This window comes from Fringilla coelebs (assembly GCF_963513975.1).
Source record: "Fringilla coelebs genome assembly, chromosome: 5".
NCBI classification, from domain to species: domain Eukaryota; kingdom Metazoa; phylum Chordata; class Aves; order Passeriformes; family Fringillidae; genus Fringilla; species Fringilla coelebs.
This window is the reverse complement of record NC_140033.1, coordinates 15,486,801-15,507,371: the sequence shown is the minus strand read 5'-3', so window position 1 is coordinate 15,507,371 and position 20,571 is coordinate 15,486,801. Positions and strand designations below refer to the sequence as shown.

Here is a 20,571-nt window from a genome sequence, read left to right as displayed (position 1 = left end):
AAATATGTACTTGGATCTCACTTTTGAAGAGCCAAGAAAAGATTTTATAACAAGAGGTTATTTTTGAAATTGTGGGCATTGAGCATAGCAGCAATAAAATAAAGAAGGAAGCAAGAAAAGTATGGACTTAAATTAAAGATTCCTTATGTAAATCCCAAGTTAATATTGATTAACCCAGCTACCAAGTGAGTTGCTTTGTTTCTGGAGCAGGTCACTGCATCCACTCAAAGTCAATAAATGAATGGAAGGTTAAGTTTAACTTTTTAAACTTTCTTTTCATGAGCAATCATTTAAACCAGAAGACATGCAAAGCCAAGTAAGCTCCTAAATTCCATTTTTAAAAAATCTCAAATTAAGTAAAGCTGAATCATTAAAACATCTTCCAAAAAAAAAAAAAAATTTAAAAAGCATTTTTCCTCCTGACAGACATACTGGCAATTATCCAAGTGGTTCTTTCTCTTTCTCTTTCTCTTTCTCTTTCTCTTTCTCTTTCTCTTTCTCTTTCTTTTTTTTTCTTTTTCTTTCTTTCTTTCTTTCTTTCTTTCTTTCTTTCTTTCTTTCTTTCTTTCTTTCTTTCTTTCTTTCTTTCTTTCTTTCTTTCTTTCTTTCTTTCTTTCTTTCTTTCTTTCTTTCTTTCTTTCTCTTTTTCTTTTTCTCTCTTTTCTTTCTTTCTTTTTTCTTTCCTCTCCTTTCTCTCCTTCTTTCTCTCTGTGTTTCTCTCCTTCTTTCTTTCTCTCTCTCACTCTCACTCTCTCTCTCTTGCTCTCTTTCTTTCTCTCTCTCTCTTTCTCTCTTCCTATTTCTCTTTCTCTCCTTCTTTCTTTCTCTCTTCTCCCCTTCTTTCTTTCTCTTTCTTTCTTTCTCTCTCTCTCTTTCTTTCTCTTTCTCTCTTTCTTTCTCTCTCTCTTTCATTCTTTCTCTCTCTCTTTCTTTCTCTCTCTTCCTTTCTCTTTCTCTCTTTCTTTCTTTCTCTCTCTCTTTCTTTCTTTCTCTCTCTTTCTTTCTCTCTTTCTTTCTTTCTCTCTCTTATTTTCTTTCCTTCTTTTCTTCTTTCCTTCCCTTGCAATAATGCGTTCCAGGGCATGAAAGCCACTGAAAGAATCTGTTTAAGTCATAGTTTTAAGTGCTGAAGAACCTGAACCGACCGTGACAGATCGCTCTGAAAGTTGCCTCCCAGCTCCTAAAAGTAACAAAGTCTTGCGAAATCCCAGTTGGCGACCTTGGGCTGGTCGTTGTTCACCACCCCGTGTCTTCCTCCCGGGTGACGCTCCTGTCCGCGGGATCTCTGCAGATGCACGGGTCCTTGCGGGCGGCGGCGGCAGGGGAGCACGGCGGGCGGGTCCCCGCGCATCCCGTCCCGGGCCCTTCCCGCCGCACCCACCAGGGGCCACTGCAGCCGCGGGGATGCGGCCGCGGCTCGGGCGCGGCGCTCGGGCGGCCGCATCGCGAAGGGAAAAGCAGCGCGACGTACAGTAATTAGCATAAATTCGTAGAATTGACATTATTATCTCCAGTGCAGTGTTTTCACGGGGAGTTGAGCTTTGCTTCTTCCCACAGAAGTTTGCGTCCTGTTTATCATTATAAACAGGATTTGCGATTGTCCCAAAGAAATTTTTAACTCAAGGCTCCAGATCCCGTCGTCTGCCCTGCGTGTTTCAGAGCGCGGCAGCAGATCTTGTGCCGGGATACTGGCAGCCCCCCTTGGGCCCCCACATGATGCTCATTTTGCCCTGGAAAGTAATTTCACCTTATTTTACCCCCTCCATAGCGAGAATGTAATAAAACGAATTTAAATTAATTTCTGTTTGACTCTGTCCTGGACGACGGATCTGAGACGACAGGTGGCTGCTGCGTGGGGAAGCGGCCGAGAGCCGCCTCCCGCGGAGCTCCGTCCACGCGGGGCAGCGGAGCAGCCGCAGCGGGCCCTGCCCCGAGCCCGCACGGCCCCGCCGGGCCGGGCAGCTCCCGCGGCCGCCGAGGGGCGCCGGGCGGCGGAGCCGGAGCCCCGCGGGGCTGAAGTCGGCCCGGCCCCCGCCGCCGCCGCCCGGGAGGGGCCGGGCGGGGCCGGCAGGAAACCCCGCCCCGGGCAGCGCCCGCCGCGCTCCGCGCAGCCTGCGCTGCTCAGCGGAGCCGAGCCGAGCCGAGCCGGGCCGGGAGGCTGGAGCGGGACAGACGGGACGGGACGGGACGGGACGGACGAGGCGCTGCGGCTCTGGCGTGTCGTGCAGCCACGCGGGAACCGCGCCGCCCGTGGGCCGGCCCCGCCGCGGGGGGGACCTCGGTATTTGATTTTCTTTTCTTCTTTTTGGCGAAGGAGAGAAGCAGCAGGTTTATGCTAATCGCCCTCTGGGGAGCGGCGGCGGGAGGAGGAGGAGGAGAGGAGCCATTTTGAACTCACTTCAAAGTTTAAGGTGGAAAAGTTGGAGCTCTCCAGCCTGCTGCCCGCGGACCGGGACGGGGCGCGGGGCTTGAGGCCGGCGGTGCCCGGGAGGCGAGGGCGGTGGGGGGGGCGGGCCGGCGGCTGATGGATGCGGGCGGGCGGGCAGCCCGGCGGGTGGATGGATTGTGCAGCAGCCCGCTGCCCGGCCCCGCTGCCCGCTGAGCTCCGGAGATGCCGCGGCTGCTGTCCGCCGCCGCCTGCGTGTCCTGGGCCGCGCTGCTCTGCGCCCTGGCGTCGGCAGGCGGCAGGGACCCGCGCCCGCCCCGCGCCGCCCCGCTCCTCCACCTGCCCGCGGGGGCCACGGGCCGCCCCGCCGCTGCCGCCGCCGAGCCGCCGGTGCTGCCGCCCGCCGGGCGCCTGAGGGCTGCGGGGACCGCGCCGCGCCGCGCTCCGCCCGCCGAGCCCCGCGGGCCCCGTGGCGGCGGCCCCTGCCCGCGGCGCGCCCGGCACCGGGCGGCCGCCGAGCCCCGCGGAGCCGCCGCCGGCTGCGCCCCGCTGCCGGGCAGGGAGGGCGGCGGGCGGCGGGGAGCGCGGCGGGCGCGGAGCCTCAACAGCCCCCCGCAGTTCCAGCTGCCCAGCTACCAGGTCTCCATCCCCGAGAACGAACCGGCCGGCACGGCGGTCATCGTGCTGCGGGCCCAGGACCCTGACGAAGGGGAAGCCGGCCGGCTGGCGTACTCCATGGAGGCGCTCTTTGACGAGCGCTCCAACGACTACTTCACCATCGACGCCGAGACGGGCAGTGTTGTCACTGCCCGCAGCCTTGACCGGGAGACGAAGGACACCCACGTGCTGAAGGTTACCGCCTCCGACCACGGTTCCCCACGCCGCCGTTCGGCCACCACGTATCTGACAGTGACTGTGAGTGACACCAACGACCACGAGCCAGTGTTTGAGCAGCCCGAGTACCGGGAGAGCATCCGAGAGAACCTGGAGGTGGGTTATGAGGTGCTGACTATCCGTGCCACTGATGGTGATGCCCCTGCCAATGCCAACATGCTTTACCGCCTGCTGGAGCCGGGAGCTGGTGACGGAGTCTTTGAGATTGACCCACGTTCTGGGGTTGTGAGGACCCGAGCTTCGGTGGACCGGGAGGAGGTCTCTGAGTACCACCTGGTGGTGGAAGCCAATGACCAGGGCAAGGATCCGGGACCGCGCAGTGCCACAGCTATGGTGCACATCACTGTTGAGGATGAGAATGACAACTACCCTCAGTTCAGTGAGAAGCGCTACCTGGTCCAGGTGCCAGAGGATGCCCCTGTGAACAGCCAGATACTGCAGGTACAGGCCACAGATCGGGACCGGGGCAGCAATGCCCAGGTGCACTACAGCATAGTGAGTGGCAACCTGAAAGGCCAGTTCTACATTCACTCTTTCTCTGGCGCCATCGACCTCATCAACCCTCTGGATTACGAGACTATTCGGGAGTACACACTCCGGATCAAAGCCCAGGATGGGGGCAGACCTCCTTTGATCAACTCCAGTGGTATGGTGTCAGTGCAGGTTGTGGACGTGAATGACAATGCCCCCATCTTTGTGAGCACTCCCTTCCAGGCCACAGTGCTGGAGAATGTTCCTCTGGGTTACTCGGTGCTGCACATCCAGGCTGTGGATGCTGACTCTGGAGAGAATGCCCGCCTGGAGTACAAACTGATAGAGATGGCACCATCCACTGGAGGTGCCCCTGTAGCAGGTGACTCTGGGTTCCCTTTTCAAATCAACAACAGCACGGGGTGGATCACTGTGGCTGCAGAGCTGGACCGAGAGACTGTGGAAAACTATCACTTTGGGGTGGAGGCCAGGGACCACGGTGTGCCCGTCATGACCTCCTCAGCCAGTGTGTCCATCACTGTCCTGGACGTGAACGACAACAATCCCACCTTCACAGAGAAGGTGTATCACCTCAGACTGAACGAGGATGCAGCTGTGGGCAGCAGTGTCCTGACCCTGACAGCAGTGGACAGGGACGTTAACAGTGTTGTGACTTACCAGATTACCAGTGGCAACACCAGGAACCGTTTTGCCATCACCAGTCAGAGTGGAGGAGGGCTGATCACGCTGGCCTTGCCCCTGGATTACAAGCAAGAAAGGCAGTATGTGCTCACAGTCACTGCCTCTGACGGCACTCGCTTTGACACCGTCCAGGTCTTCATCAATGTCACAGATGCCAACACACACCGCCCAGTCTTCCAGAGCTCCCACTACACAGTGAGCGTCAGTGAGGACAAGCCCATTGGCACCTCTATTGTCACCATCAGTGCCACTGATGAAGACACGGGGGAGAACGCAAGAATCACTTACATTTTGGATGATAACATCCCCCAGTTCCGCATTGACCCCGATACAGGCACCATCACCACCCTGATGGAGCTGGACTATGAGGACCAGGCCTCCTACACGTTGGCCATTACAGCCCACGACAATGGTATCCCCCAGAAGTCGGACACGACGTACGTGGAGATTCTCATCCTGGACGCCAACGACAACGCACCCCGCTTCCTGCGCGACCGCTACCAGGGCTCGGTCTTTGAGGATGTGCCGCTCTCCACCAGTGTGCTGCAGCTGTCTGCCACTGACCGTGACTCAGGCCTCAATGGCCGTCTCCTCTACACATTCCAAGGCGGTGACGATGGAGATGGGGACTTCTACATCGAACCCACCTCTGGAGTGATACGCACACTGCGCAAGCTGGACCGCGAGAACGTGGCTGTCTACAGCCTGCGGGCCTTTGCTGTGGACAGGGGCAGCCCGCCACTGAAAGCCTCTGTGGACATCCAGGTGACCGTGCTGGACATTAATGACAATCCCCCTGTCTTTGAGAAGGACGAATTTGATATCTTTGTGGAGGAGAACAGCCCTGTGGGCTCTATTGTGGCACGCATCAGTGCAGCTGATCCCGACGAGGGGACCAATGCACAGATCATGTACCAGATTGTAGAGGGGAACATCCCTGAGGTCTTCCAGCTAGACTTGCTCAACGGAGACCTCACAGCCCTAATGGACCTGGATTATGAGAGCCGGACAGAGTATGTTATTGTGGTGCAGGCCACTTCAGCCCCTCTCGTGAGCCGAGCAACTGTGCACATCCGCCTCCTGGACCAGAACGATAATCCACCCGTGCTGCAGGACTTCCAGATCCTCTTCAATAACTACGTGACCAACAAGTCCAACAGCTTTCCCTCGGGCGTGATTGGCAAGATCCCAGCTCATGATCCCGATGTGTCTGATAGCCTGGCCTACACTTTTGTCCAAGGCAATGAGTTAAACTTGCTCCTTTTGGACTCTGTCACTGGGGAACTTAAACTCAGCCGTGATCTGGACAACAACAGACCCTTGGAAGCCCTTATGAAAGTGTCAGTTTCAGGTAAGCAAGCATTTGAGTGCATGATTTTGTCTGATGAGTATGGGGACATGGGCAGAAATAACACACTTGCAGTTTAGAGTGTAGCTCTTGGTTTCCTGAAGCGGCAATTTATCTGTGAAATTTTTGGAGAGGAACCACAAAAATCTATCAAGTCTATGTGCTGTGGATTGAAGTGGTGCTTTGAAGTTATTTAGTAAACGTGGATCACAAGGATAAATAAATATGAGTGTGCATGGGAGGGAGCATACTCCCTCAGCTGAGGTGGTAGTGAGGCTGGGGCTTTTCTGATGTGGTTCCATAAAGGTAGTAAATGATGTAACTTGCAAAGGTAGTAAATGATGTAACTTGCTAAGATGCAGGGAATGCACAGGTATCTGTAATGCTGTCTTCCCTCCCTCTATTTTTCTGTAAAAAAAAGTTGAGATTTGACGTCTCTTCCTGCTCAGCAACAAAACATGTTTACTCCCTTCTGTGTTCCCCGAGGTTTGGCTGGTAGTTCCTTAGACCTCAGCCCAGAGCTGGTGTGGCCCAGGTGGATGTTCTGCTGTGTTTGCACTGCTGACCTGCACTCCCGTGGGAAATGGCAGCCCTGAAAGCAGTGAGCTATGGCTGTGTGATAGCTGTGTGACATGGCTAATGGCACTGGAGCTGCTTTAGTGGCACTAGGGGCAGATACTGGCCAAATGCAGCCCCCAAAGCAGGGCTGTTACGGGGAGGGAGAAACAGGGAGAGGGAGGGATGCTGTGCATTAACTTCATTGGGGAACTTGTGTCTCTGTGTGTGTGTGAAGACTGTTCCATATTGTCCAATATGTACTTTCATTTGAGCACAAACACACTCCTAGGATATTATTCTTGTTCTGCTCAGTTGCCTGTTTATCATGGAATTACTTTTTATGCCTCTAATTGTGACATCAATCGTGCAATGAGTAATTTCCTCTTCAGGTGCCACTCTATAAAGTTTACTGTGGACCTGATCCCATATTTCTGTTGACTTTCAAAGGTTTAGCCAGATACTTTTCTTGCTGCCTCTCTCTGCCGACTAAAACTAAGATTTGTGTTATTTTTGTTTTTAAAAAAAAGGCTCAAAGTACTAGGTATGTAAAATCACACTTGGGGAGAATATTAGAAAAATAATAATCAAACTGTGGCATAATCCCAGCAGCAATTGTTTTGCTGTAAAAGTGGCCACAATGTGCAGCAAGGCCTCAGAAAAGTGAGTCACATTCTCCCTTATATTTGCAGGCTTGAGGTTCTTTTTTCTTCAGAAAAATGAAAGTGACATTAACTGAGCTGACTGATTTTGCTGCAGTGTATCCCCTGAAAAGCCACTCCTGGTTCTTCCAAAATGCTAGGGTGCAGCTTCAGTGGTAAGGTAAATGCTGTTTCCACATCCTGTGAGGACTAGCAGGAAAAACAGACAGTAGGCTCGTGACCTTAAAGAAAAACATTTGGATTAAGGTGCAGATGATTGCATGGTCACTGTCTGTTTGAACCAGTAGCTCTCTATCTGGTAGCAGAAGATAAGCACTCATCTTGGAGCACAAAGCTAGGAAGAGTTGTTAGGCTAGGTGAAGAGTGTGTTCAGTGAACAAAAATAGTTGACATGGATGATTCCTTTCTCAGTATAAGTGTTACACGGTTTAAGTGGGTGAAGTCTCAAGCAGGAGTGAAGACTTGTTTTTTTTATGCAGGAGATTGATTATTCCAGCATCCTTTTCATGTTTTGTGAAGGTGTGAACGTTGAAACTGTGCTGTGATGTTCATCAAAATGGACTGTCTGCTGTGTGTCTTGAGATACTTGAAATGCTTAAGTTTTTTATGGCTGGATTTTAAAATAATTTTTACGAGCACTGAACTACCTATGACATTTATTTGGAGAAGCTTGCCGTGTGGAAATTGGAAGGGCAGTTTGTCGTGTGATTAGTCCATGAAAGTCTCACCTGCCTGGTTTCTCTGATTTATCTGATGCAGTTCAAAAAAGAAAAGAGACAGAGAAGAAGCTCAGACAGAAGTACTCCGCGGGGTTATCTCTAAGTGTTGCGTAACACCTGCAAATCATCTGCTAAAATGACCTGCCAGTTAACTGCAAAAAACGTGTCTGTGGAGTAGCCATTAACCTCTCAACCCAGACAGGCACAAAGTCCTCCCTACTCGCAGCTGCTCTTAGGTCGGGGAAGGACTGGAACTCCTTATGAACTTGGGGGATTTGATCTCTGTACGAGTCGGAAATAACCGTGGTGCTATAAAAATCTTATTTCTGTCCAGCAATGTGCTGTGCAGCAGAGGCATGTGAGTGTGTGCAGTGCTAGCGAGGAGCCTGCTACTCCGCCGAGTTCCTTGGAGACACTGATACGTGGCTAAACGCAGCACTCTGCGGTTTCACTTGGGGATTATTCAAATAAGCATGGTAATTTTTGCTTACTCCTTATAAACAAAATGTAAGAATCAAGAAGAGCAAGCAAATGGAGCTAGTAGGCTTCATGAAGCTGTCAGAAGTTTCATGCCATCCTTGTCAGAGGCTCTGTGGGGTGGTGAGCAGCTGGGGCAGGCTCTGCCCTTGCCTGGGTGCTGGGGTGCCCGGGGGGTACCTGTGGGCTGTGCCCCCCAGCCAGGCAGGAACCAACCCAGGCAGAGCAGGGAGGAGTGTGGGTGGTGTGGATATTAGCATTCTGCTTTGGATTGGGAAGGAGCTTTTGAAGTGTGTCTCTTTTGAAGTGAATCTCTCTGGGTGTCCCTCTGCCTGTTCCTGTTGTACAGAGCCGTCTGAGTGAACAAACCGGACCCCTTTTGCATGCAACTGTTCCAGACGTGCTCCAGGGGTCCCTTTAAAAGGCATATTCTCCTTTCTCTAGTGTGCCTTCGAGGTTTTCCTACAGAAAGGCAAAGCTTTAGCTTTATAGTCCCATGTCTGCACATTGTGTTGTTTTAACAATTGGGGTAAAATCTGGACTCTGCTGAAATCCTGTCCCTGCTTTCCAGGAGGGGCAGGATTTTACTCTGACCTTCTGAAACAGGTGGTCAAGAGTCAACCAGTCTGTGATTTCTTAGTTTTACTAATTGACAGGATGGTTAAATATGATTACTTCTTGTCCGCAGCGATGTTCATCATAATGTTAAATTGGGATTTATTTGGTCCAAAATGGGTTAAACATTGTTGAAGTCACCTTTCGTTTGCTTGTTAAACATTATATTGCAGTTCTTGCTGGGGCGGCAGGGGCAAGGCTGGTATGAGCATCAGCTTTTCACAAACGTTACACAAGTTTGCCTGGGTATCACATTGCAAACACTGCTGGCACCTGCTTGGCTGTGTTGCCACAAGTAGTCCCACTTATCATCAACGACAGCTCGGTGGGACACAATAGATGTGTGTGCAAACTCCTCTGGGAACCCAGCCTAAATCAGCAGTGCAGACAAAACCCAAACTGGCTGGATGCTACAGCTTTTGAGTGGTCCAGAAAAATGTAAAGTACCATTATGCAACAGACAATATACAATTCTGGGAAGGTTTTTTCACCTCGGGCAGTGAGGGATAGACACCCAGGCATTTCTGAGGACTATGCAAGCTCAAGTATCATCTTTTGTGTTTCTTTAGCTTTAAAAATCCCGTGGCATTCAGTGGTTATTGACTATCAGCAAATAGAAATTAACATAGAGCTTGTTTGTGTTACAATCAGCTTTGGGAATGTTTACTCAGAGCTTCATAAAGAATCTTGTATTTATAGCTTCATAAAGAATATTGTATGTCAATAATTATTGTTGTAATTTAAAAGTCATTATTGCTAATGATCCTGAATCTCCAGGTCTGTGCCTTCTCCATACAGGTACAGATGCTGCAGTACTTTGGTGCAGCCCTTCTCAGAAAGGCGAGGCCGCAGCTGTGCCTGAGATACAAAGTATTGGGGCATTCATTACTGGTGTGTGGCAAGGTTTGGGATTACAGGGAAAAAGGAAATTCCAGCGAAAAGGTATCCTTGTATGCACAGGGACACCTGTGGGCACGCAGGGTGAGCCGGGTGTGACCTCTCAGGATGTGCGGGGCAGCGCCAGGGACAGCCCAGCCTCCTGTGCCCGCTTGGGGCAGCTGGGGCCGTCTGAGCCTTGGGGCAGGTCTGCAGGGCAGCTGCTTTGGCTGCCACCAAGGACATGGTTCCAGGGACAGCAAGGGGCACTTGGTGCCCACACTGGCACTTAGTGCCCAGGCTGCTCTCCGTGCCCCCCTTCCAGGGAAACACCGCTACAGGCAGTGGTGTAGGGATCCCTGTGAGTGACACAGTTAGGAGAGGATGGAAATGATGGGTGGAGAGTCCTCCCCTTGGAGCAGGAGATGTGTTGGGGCCTGTTCTGTGGCTGCAGGGCTTTTGCATGGTCCCAGGGACCTCGGGCTCCTGCACTTCCCTGTGCATCCCACTGCAGAGCAAGGGGAGGGGGCAGCGGCACAGAGGCTGCTGAGACGTGGGAGGCAGTGATGAGGGACCCAACTTGGAAAGATGCATGTAACCACAAGCTGCAGGATTGCATCCCCAGTCCTTGTGTGGTGTGTTTGGTGGGACTGAAGGGAAGGATGATCGATAATAGCTAGTCATAGTGACTTGGAACATTTACATTTATTTCCCTAAAACAGCAAATCAAGAACAGTGACCATCAATTAAAGCTAAGGTAGTTCCTGGATCTGCTGTGGCTACCTGTATCCTTTATTGCATCCATATAGGCTCCATATTCTAATTCACGCTGCAGCAAGGTGCATTATAGTTGTGTGTCCTTCCAGCCTGCTGGAATGTGACTTTCTGTTTTCAGCTGCATGAGGTGCTCCAGCTGATAAAAAGCTGTGGTTGCCTTGTTGCTTCCCTACAGGCTTCCTTCTACTTCATGCCTGGGCTTCGTAGGTGTAGTGTATTTTTGTTTCAAAAGACAGGAAAACATGTATGGCAAGGAGGGGAAATTATTTAGTGGAAGTCTGACAATGTAACTTTTTATGAGATAAAAGGTATCTTCTGTCTCTGAATAAATAGAATGCTGATACTGTTCTCATCAATTTCTGGGAAAGAGAGAAGGTAAGGTAACAAGGAGAAAGTATAAGAAGAATGAGACGGGAGATATGACAGTGAGAAAGATCTAATAGGCTTTACTTGATAACAAGTCTCAGAGGAAAGAAATTAAATGTAGAGAAGTATGGTAGTGGGATTACCTTGAAAACTTTTTTCCTCTCATTTTCACATTATTTGCAAATGAGGAAATAGTTTTAATAACATTTTTAAAAATTGGATTAGTAATTGGTTTATATTTTGATTGCTTTTTAAGCCTCAGGGTATATTAAAGAATTGGCTTCCTTGGTGTATTCTCTTCTGATTTGCTTCCATCTCAGTCATCACTGAAGTATTTTTCCTTCTGACCTGCACCCCTGAGTTCAGAAGAATCCTCTCTTGTTCTGTTTTAGAATTGTTTTAGGCTGGGATTGTGGAGCCTGCTGCAAACTGCCAAATACAGAATAAACATTGAATTGATGTCCAGGTAATGGCAAAAGAACCCTTTGTTTAGAATACAGGAACAGTTTTCTAAGTTTCGGTGTTAGCATGATAGTAAACCTGCAGCAGAGGTAGTGCTGGGGAAAGTAGGTGATGTGAAGCAGTGGGATTTTATACTTTGTTATCTCCACCATCCCAGGCGTTACCTGAGGAAGTGTCTGGCTGCTGATAAAGCCTCTCATGTTACATCTGCTCATTGAATGGTCCATTTTCCTTCAGTGCATGTACTTAATACCTTGGAACTCCCATCCATTGCTGACTCCTGTCTTGGAACTAAAGAAATTTTCTCAAGACATCCCATGACTGAGGAACATAATGTTTTAAAGCACAACATGAGGTGAAGTAGGTAGTGTGCTCACTGCTCTTCTGTAGGGTGATTGAGAGACCCTTAGCAGATGTTTGGATGGGAACCCAGACGTCCTCACATTTCAACCAGTCTGGTCAGAGCATCTTGATCAGGGCATCTTGCCATCCTGGTATCTCCCAGCATCTTCATGGAGGGTTTGGGGTGACTCCATCATGATCTGCCTCCCCCTCAGAGTGTGCAGCAGGTCTGTCACACACCCCTGCAGCTGACAAGTTGTCTCCAGTCTTTGGGCTGGCTGGGGAGTTCATGGGTCCAGGGGCCTGTGAGAGCATGCCACAGCTGTGATGGTGGTTCCAGATGTTCAGCCAGATGTGTAGCTGCTGCACACATTGGCATAGCTGAGCTCACATCCACCTGGTTATGTTGAGTACAGCAATTGTTGGGCATGGGTCTGACTTGCAGTTTCACTGGGTGCCTCAATTCCCTTGTGGGTCAGGTGAGACCCTGGGAGTATGACTGCTCTGAAAGCTGGAGCAGGAAACGACTAAATGTGGAGCAGAAACCTCTTTAAACCTGTATGCAAGCACCTTTTCAATATTTAGCAGTGTAGGCAACTCTATCAGTAATGGTCATGCATGGAGGATGAGTAAGGGAAGGATCAAATGTCAAGACACAAGATCTATGCTCTCCATCCCTTCACCCTCTCTTTCTTAAGCCTTCAGGGTTTTGAGAGTCAGTTGGTGAGACAAGCTCTCTGGTTTGGGTACCTGAGATAACAACACAGCTTACCTGCTTACCTCAGTATTGCCTAAGTTACAGGGTTTGGGCAACTGTCTCTTTTGGCTTCCTTTGACCTACTGACTTGCATTTCCAAAAATATCTATGGAAAGTATTTAGGAAATGTAGGAGGGTTAGAAGAGCTGAAGATACTCAGATCAGCTCTAATGACAGTCTTTGGCAATCTTCCATTTACAGTTTTTCTGTCCTGGTTTCTGTGGGAATTACGATGTTTTTAGGTAATATAGTAGTCCTGACTACTCTGACGTCTACTTTGCCATCCAAAAAACAAGCATGGTACTACTGGTTTTTCTGAAGGATAGTTTTTTTTGTTGTCTGCTCCTTTTTTAAGACTAGTTATACAAAAGATTGCATAAATCAAAGTACAGAACAAGTCGACAAGGAGTTCAGTTCTTCAAAGATTTTTTCACAGTGGTTGTCCACTTGAAACAAAGAACATCTGATACCTAATTAAATTCAGTTTTGCCACTTTGTATTTCTGTGACAAGTGACAGTATTATTTTTCCCTCCCCACAACAGAGCTCTTTTTCCAGTATTGAAAAACACCGAGCTATTTATAGAAGTAATAGTTTTCCAAAAGGGGCTGAATGTAATCTTTATAAAAAATTTTGAAATCTTTCGAGATTCGCCTAATGCTTTTTGAAAAAATTCTTAAGTCTTTGCTTGAGAATGAATTGCAATATGTTGATCTTGTTGGATTGAAAACAGCATTATCAAAGGTACAGCTTGGCTTTTGTGGTCAGATCTCTATCTGGTACCATGATCATCCTCTGTATCTCTTCAAATGCTCCAAATGTAGGTTGCAGCCATGGCTGGTCGATAAGCAGGAGGGCTGTTGACTGGAAATGTCCATCTCTCCCCACTGATTAAAGAGGGACCAGGAATGACTGACTTGGGCTGAGTGCCTTGCTGTTAGGTGGCCAAAGTTCAGTGGGATGAACCCACCCTGAACGTGTGTGCCAGAACGGAAGGGTTTGTTTTCTTTTGGAGTGATGATTGTACTTATTTCTGTTACAGCAAACTACCTGTAGTAACAGGCTGAGCAGACTAGATAGAAAAGATGGGGGAGGCTGTAATTTGCAAAGAGGAAAATGTTTTGCCATGAATAATGCTAGGATATACTTTAAATATTGTCAAGGTTTTGAGTGAATGAAGGGGGAAAGTATGCTTTTATGGGGATTTGGCATTCAACAAAGAAAGAAAATTTTAAAATACTTCAGAAAGATGATCTTCACACTTGAAAAAAAGCACTTGAACAGAAAAGTAGGATTTGCTGGAGAGAAAGGAAAACTGTTGGACTTTGTTTCAACAAGTCGTTAATGCTGCTAAGCCGTAACCACCTTCATATTTATTCCAGTGTTTACCCTTGCCAAGCACAAAAAAAGCAAATAAATGGAACAGCAAACCTGTAATAAATCCTCAAGGGACCACATGATAAACATAGACATGTTATGTTTATCACATACAAAGGAAAGTAATCTGTTTTCAACACCACTGCCTGACACATGATAGATGCTACATTCCATCAGGTCTCCAGCACTTTTGGAAATGACGCATATGGTCAAAATATTTCAGTGCTTTTTGAAGGAGACAAAAGAAAAATCCCTTGTTAACAACTGCTGTCAACATGGCATCTCCTGCCTGCCATGGAGACTGTGGGCTTGGCCCAGTTTTAGGAAGAAGCAAAAGGTTCTGGACCCCACCAAAAGGGGCAAAGCAAGGACTGTGCTATTAGATTTGAGTTTCCAAGGTGTGATGGCCAGCACCTAGCAGTCTGTCTTTGCTGTTAGGTTTGGAAGCTAATGTACTCAAGGTGGATCTCTGCAGCTGCCATGCCACCAAAGCACATATCATGGACGCAAAGATCTGCTGGATTGGTTGGGTTTGCTCTTTCCTTTCACTTGCCACAGATCAGACTCCTTGATCTTATTCAAACCTGATGTTAGCAAGTCACTGAGCTTATTGCATTGAATTCCTGTCACAGCACTTTTGAACTTTCCAGGAACTGGCTCAGCCTCTCCTTTATTTGTGTGCTTGCAGTGTTTGTGCTGACTCCATTTCTAAAGGAGACCCTTGAACATCCAAGCTGTGATTTTTAGTTTGAAAATTGATTTGGTTAGTTTAAATCATGTAAAACCTGTCCCACACCAGTGCACTTCTTGTTTTAGCAGCCTCCAGACACTGTAGGCACCATTCAGTGGTGACTAGGGAGAGGCATTTGGAACCTTTCACGCCCTAGGTCTAGTAACAGGACTTGGATCTAACCAGCAAGTGCTAGAGCATTTCACTTGTAGGTGCCTGTTCCCTGCAGCCCCATTCTGTTTTAGGCAGTTAAGTGTCCTGTAAAGTGGGAATACTTGAAATACCATCCCACTACAGCTTGGGCACTTCACTCAGCACAGCGATCAGGACACTCAGTGAGGGCAGAGATGGGCTGGGCTCCAGCCCTTGATCTCAGAGCTCTCACTGTGCTGTGCATTAAAGAGGAGCTCAAGAAGCTGTTGTGGGACTCACATTTCCCATCTCTTTGGTGGGTGCCATAAGGCACAGGATCACACTCACTCTTGCAGGAGAGGAGGCTTTCTGGCACACGTGCATGGACACCTCTGCTTCAGCAGCATTGTGGGCACTCTGGCTTTTACCCTCAGCTGCTGGATGCTGCTTGGATTGTAACAAAAGAGGGATCACAAGCCATTCAGGCCATGTTGGGAATAGGTCACTTCTGGTCATAACCAGGAACTGAATTCTTCTCACCTGGGAACTTAAAGGTAAAATAAACAAGAACCCTGGGAATTTTCATGGAGTACTTTCCTGTTGATCAGAGATGATTCGTTTGCCTCCTGGCTTTAACTATTTGTAAATGTATTCTGATTTTATGTGGAGCAGCCCCCAGATGGGCTAAAGGGTCGGTTATGGAAGAATTCATGGGCTCAGACTTAAATTACACTGCTAAATATTCAGAGTCCAACCCATCTTTGCCTGCTGTTTAATCCTCTTTCTCGCTGCAGTTTGCCATGATGATAGACTTGCTGGCAATTACGGACGTGTTGCTGCTCGTCCCTTGGGAGCAGTGGCTTTTCCCCAGTGTGCTCCCCGGTGCTGCAGGCAGCCAGTGCTGCCCCACACGTGTGCTAAAGGTCCCTTGGCAGCAGTGACTGGGCTGAGCTGTCCCTTTGGCTGCCTCAGTTTCCCTTCTCACGGGGTGCATTGCTGGTGTTGGCCTCCTCTTACTGACACGGCGTAATTTAGTGATGTGTGCTCTGCATGATGAGCTCTCCATCTGGCAGATAATTGCCTGCTAGTTTAAATCCCATCTTAACTTCAGTTTCTCAAGCTCATGAACCTGATGGTGCCTTCTGGTTAGTTTTGCCGGGTGTTTGCAAAAGGGTTTGGTACAAGTTACAGTGATGTGGGTAAATTTCTCAGGTTTTTTGATTGATATGTAAGACAGATTAACTTTTAGGTCCTACTTACCAAGCTGTCTGACATTATTCTGCATTGAGTTTGGCAGAATGATACCTGGGTTTGTAGACCAAGCTGCTGGCAGCAGGCACTGATTGTTTGCTCTGGTTATGCAGAGTGGGAACCCTGGCTTTATTCTGGGACCTGCTAGATGCTGAAAGCTTGTTACACAATACATGTTCCTCTTTCCTTCTTCCATATTTTTTTATCCATTCTCCCTTTGCACTCACTGGATCTGTTTGCCCTATCCTGTTCTGCAGCAAGGTGCTGCATCTCTGGAGCTTGCTTGCTGCAAGTTTGTACAGGGCCATGCACAGCAGAGACCTTGCTGGGCTGCTTTTGTAATACCTGCTGTAAATAATGAGGATAACCAGGAGGCATCGAGTGAGTGACTGCCCTGTGAGATAGCAGACAGCAGCTCTGGGATGTCCTGGGCCCGTGGTGTCTGTGGCAGGAGCTGGGAGCTGGCTGGCAGCTGCCCCCCAGGCACAGGGCTTGCTTGGTGTGGCAGCCCCCAGTGTCACTGCCTTCCCTCTCGCATTCAGGGAGGCAGGGCAGATTTCTCATCCACTCTGCACCTCTTCTGAGCACCACAGCACCACTGTGCTGTCACTGGGGAGGGTATGTGGGTGCAGGGAGAGGGGCAGGGTCTGTCCCTTCCTGGGATGCCCCTGGAGATGGAGATGTTCCTGGTGAACCAGCGCATTGCCCATGCAGCCCTTCATTGCCCTGGCAGTTCTGGGCTCCAGACTTCAGCAGTGATGGCTGCTGGGTGCAGCTTCCAGAGGTTTTCAGACACAATCCCCTGCCCCTGTCCTTGTGCAGAGCCCAGCATGAGGTGCTGCTGACAGTCCCCCAGAGGTCAGCAGCACAAGCAGTCTCAGGACATCTGTGTCAGGCTGCAGGGCACGCTGCACACTGGGGTCAGTGCTTGTTGTCTTTGCAGTCTGTGGGAGCAGCACCTGTGTGGCCCACTCTGGTGTTGATGCTGACTGGTTTCTTTCCTATCCCTTGTGAAAAGGTGCAGCTGCCTTTGTTGACTTGTGCCTTTGTGCCTCAGCTACCCTATGGCTCAGCTAATAACACTGTCTGGGACTTTATTCAGCTTTAAGAAGCTTTAAACTGAGAAATTCCTATTTGCTACTAACAGCATTGATGGACATGACTGATTAATGGCAATAAACTCGGGTGAGAACTGAGAGACAAGGACATTTTTTGTGTTCTGTGCCGTGAACATGCTTGTTTTGTATGACTGAATTTTACGAACTTTTGTATGATCTACTTTTAAAATGTGTCCTTTGCCAAGTGGTGGGGATTTCTTAAGCTGAGATGACTGATTCATTCCTTTATCTCAGCCAGCCTGCATCAGACTGGGCTGAAGCTGAGATGCTGAAATGATCAGATAAAATTCTTCACACCACTTCTGGCAGTTAAGTATCCATCCTTTTTTTTCCCCTGGGGCAAGTCCTCCAGGAGAGTTTCTCCTGCTCTGAGGTTGTGTCAGTGACTCCCTGAGTTTTTGCTCTGAGTTTCTTTGATCAGTCTGTAGCTGTTAAAAGATTCCATTGCTCTTTTCAAGACCTAAGGGGAAAGTAAAGTGACAACTCTGATGACCAGTTTGAAAGCTTTCTCAGACTGGAAAGCATCCCATGGGGCAAACAACTTTACTCACACTCTAGCATCCCATACTGGTCATATAGGATGGCTTAGTGCTGCATAAAATTTGGATATTGTGCATTTGCAAGTATTTCAATGAACTTATATAAGTGACTAATGATAAGAAATCCCTAATTAAATTTTTCTCCTGTGATGAAACGGAATTTTAGAGAAATCAGGTTGAGATTTCAGCAGTTGTGAAATTCCCAGTGTTGTTCTTTGCACTGTAGAGCCTTTGTGTTTACTGCTGTAGTCATATTACATGACATTGCCTAATACCCAGCAAGGCGTATTCTTGGCTCATTCAGCAGGTAAGATTCCCTGAGGGTCACTGAATCTGTCCCTGCACTCAACAGAGAGCTCAATCTGATGGTTTCACAGCCATGTATTTGCATTGCCAGTGCTTTTTTTCCTTTTTGCCATGCTTTTCCCTTCTATTCTACCATGATTATCAAAACCAAGGCTCTGACCAGTTTTGTGACCTGTGCCATCCCTTCCTGCATCCCACTTGTGGCAGCCAGCAGGCAATCAGCTGGTGGTCTGTCCTGGGGATGGGTTTTCCCTCCTGAGCCCTGGCTCCCTCTCATGATGCAGTGGGAGGGGCACCTTGCAGAGATGGTCATGTCATGGGTGGGGTACTGAGCTTCAGCTGGGAGCTGGTCCTCTAACAAATGGGAAGGTGATCCATTAGAGCTCCAGGGTCATATCATCCCTTTTGGAAAGCACAATAGTTAATAATCCAACACTTAGAAAGCACCACTGCTTCTGTTCCTTATTAGACATCTAGATTAGTTTATTTTCCATTTCTGTTCTTAGGTGTTTTGTAGCATTTCATTTTCTCTATGATAATTTATGAGTCACAAAATCTCTTGGAACAGGTTATCTTCCACGTGATGGCATTTCAGCACCTCTTGCATTTCCTTTAGTTGGATCACGTGGTGCTGCTTGTTTGGAGGAAATGCTGCTGCTTCTCTGAAGAAATCAATATATTTTTACCTGGGTGTGATATGCCAGGGTTGCACTGCTCTCTCTTTAGAGATATGCCCTCCATCAACTTATATAGTACTTATGGTGCTTGTCAAGTACTGGGATGGAAAATTACTCCTTTTTCTGAAATGACACTATTTGGGTGACTTAATTTTCTTTCCTGCCACCTCTGTCTATGTATTTGAGTTGGTTCAGATGCAGGGAAGCATCAGACCAGCAGAAAAAATGCAGTGGCGCATGGGGCTTCCACCACAGGGGCTTAATGAGTGAGATGGGTTTATTACATGAAATGAAGTATTACATGCTGTTGTACAAGGCACTGCAAATATCTCATCTCTCTCCAGTTCTGATTGTTCCTGGTGCAGAAAAGTTAATGTATATTGTAAACTGGGGAACAGAGAGAATTTGTTCTACCGGAGGTATCATTTATGGTAGAAGTTTGCATCCTTCTTATTGCAAAATAAAAACCAAAGAAGAATATGACTGCTACCTACACCCCTGAAGTACAGGAGCAGGGCAGTTTAAAGAAAAAAAATGTGTAAGTGAATGTAATAAATTTAGGTGGGATGTTAGAAGGCAGTTTGAAACCTTCAGGGAAGCAAATTTCTGGGATAACTCCTCTGTGAAAGCATCCAAAGAAGTGTAGCTGGGTTTAAGATAAAGCTTGATAAATTGATAAGCTTCATAGTTTTAAGTAATATTATGTATATACAACACATTTCCTTGAGAACCTTCCTTAAACAGAAAATTGAACTTGCTGATGGAAAAATCATTTCCTGTTCTCTTTTTGCTGCAGAAATTAAACATACATATTAATAAATTGTGAGAGCAGTTAGCCCTTTGAACTGCCTGAGCTTGTGTAAGTTGCTGTGTGTTGGCAACACCATTGCTATCTTCTCCTAAACTTGGTACCAAAAGAAGGTATAGAATCCACAAGGTGACGTGGCTCAGACACATGAAGGGGGCTGGAAGTGATTCACAAATGTCACAGGAGGCAAGTGGCAGCAAAGATGAACCAATCTTGCTTCTGGCTGTTACAGCCCTTTGCTTCCCATCCCCTGTATGACCTTGTGCTGGGCTGTTTCCATGCACCAAGTTTCTAAAAAGCCAATCTGACAATAAAAGTCCCCAACAAAACAAACTTCTGCCTTAGCGTGAGGAAACAGCTGAGTTCATTGAATGAGTAGAAGATAATGCAAGGGAGGACGAGTGTTGACAAAAAGCCAAACTAGCAATAAAAAACAGAGAAAAAAGTTCTTAGTTGGTGTGAAGAAACAGTTCCATGCAGTATGAAATGAGTTCCAGCGTGGAGGTGGAGAGGAGCTGTGGTAGTCAGCCCTTCCTTTAGCTTAGGGCTGCTTTGAATTTGCACCCAAAGCAAAACTAATTTTTCTTGTTTGTTTTTTTTTTTTTTCCCAGTCAGATTTCTGTTGCCTTGTGCTGGAGCAGTTCAGCACATGGTTGGACAGACATAGGGATGGTTTTAAAGAGGAGGCATTAATTAGGTGGGTTTAGGCTCTGCCCTTGGCTTGATTGTTTCTCTGCTGCTTTTTCTTGAAGGAGATATCATATATTTGTGTCCATGCTTGCATTATGTCCCTCTGAAAGGGCGAAAGTTCTAGAAAAGTCCTTTCCAGTTATGAAGATGTTGTTCTGTCCCTCCCTCAGGCCCCTGTGACCACATGGACTCATATCAGGTGAAGGATTTGTTCCAGTGCTCTGTGTGCAGTACTCAGCACCTAATCCATGTAGGCAAGAGTGTCAGCACTCACCACTTTCTTCTGTGGGTACAAAGCTCCCGGCTTTCATCTGTGTGAATTTCTGCCACCTAGAAATTCTACAGCTTGACCCTACCAGAGCTGTTATGATACAAAATGCAGCTGCATTGTACTAACATCAAAACCTCAATAAACATGGCTGTCTTGAGCCAAACAAAAACACAGAGCACATGAAAAAAATAGTAATAAATGGATTCAAAAATAAACAACTGAATGTATTTTCCCTGTAGATTGCTGCCTTTCTAAGTTTGTTAA

General features: G+C 47.9%; 1 protein-coding gene across 1 annotated transcript in view; it reads left to right on the top strand.

Annotated features, from left to right (window-relative positions):
* The first annotated feature begins 3,106 nt into the window (after positions 1 to 3,106).
* The window catches only part of CELSR1 (cadherin EGF LAG seven-pass G-type receptor 1), a 164,047-nt gene continuing 146,582 nt past the window's right edge, over positions 3,107 to 20,571 (top strand). The window contains exon 1 of the mRNA XM_084206040.1: positions 3,107 to 5,804. Within this exon, the coding sequence (XP_084062166.1) occupies positions 3,122 to 5,804 (2,683 nt within the window). The 5' untranslated portion in view covers positions 3,107 to 3,121. The remainder of the gene's footprint in view (positions 5,805 to 20,571) is intronic.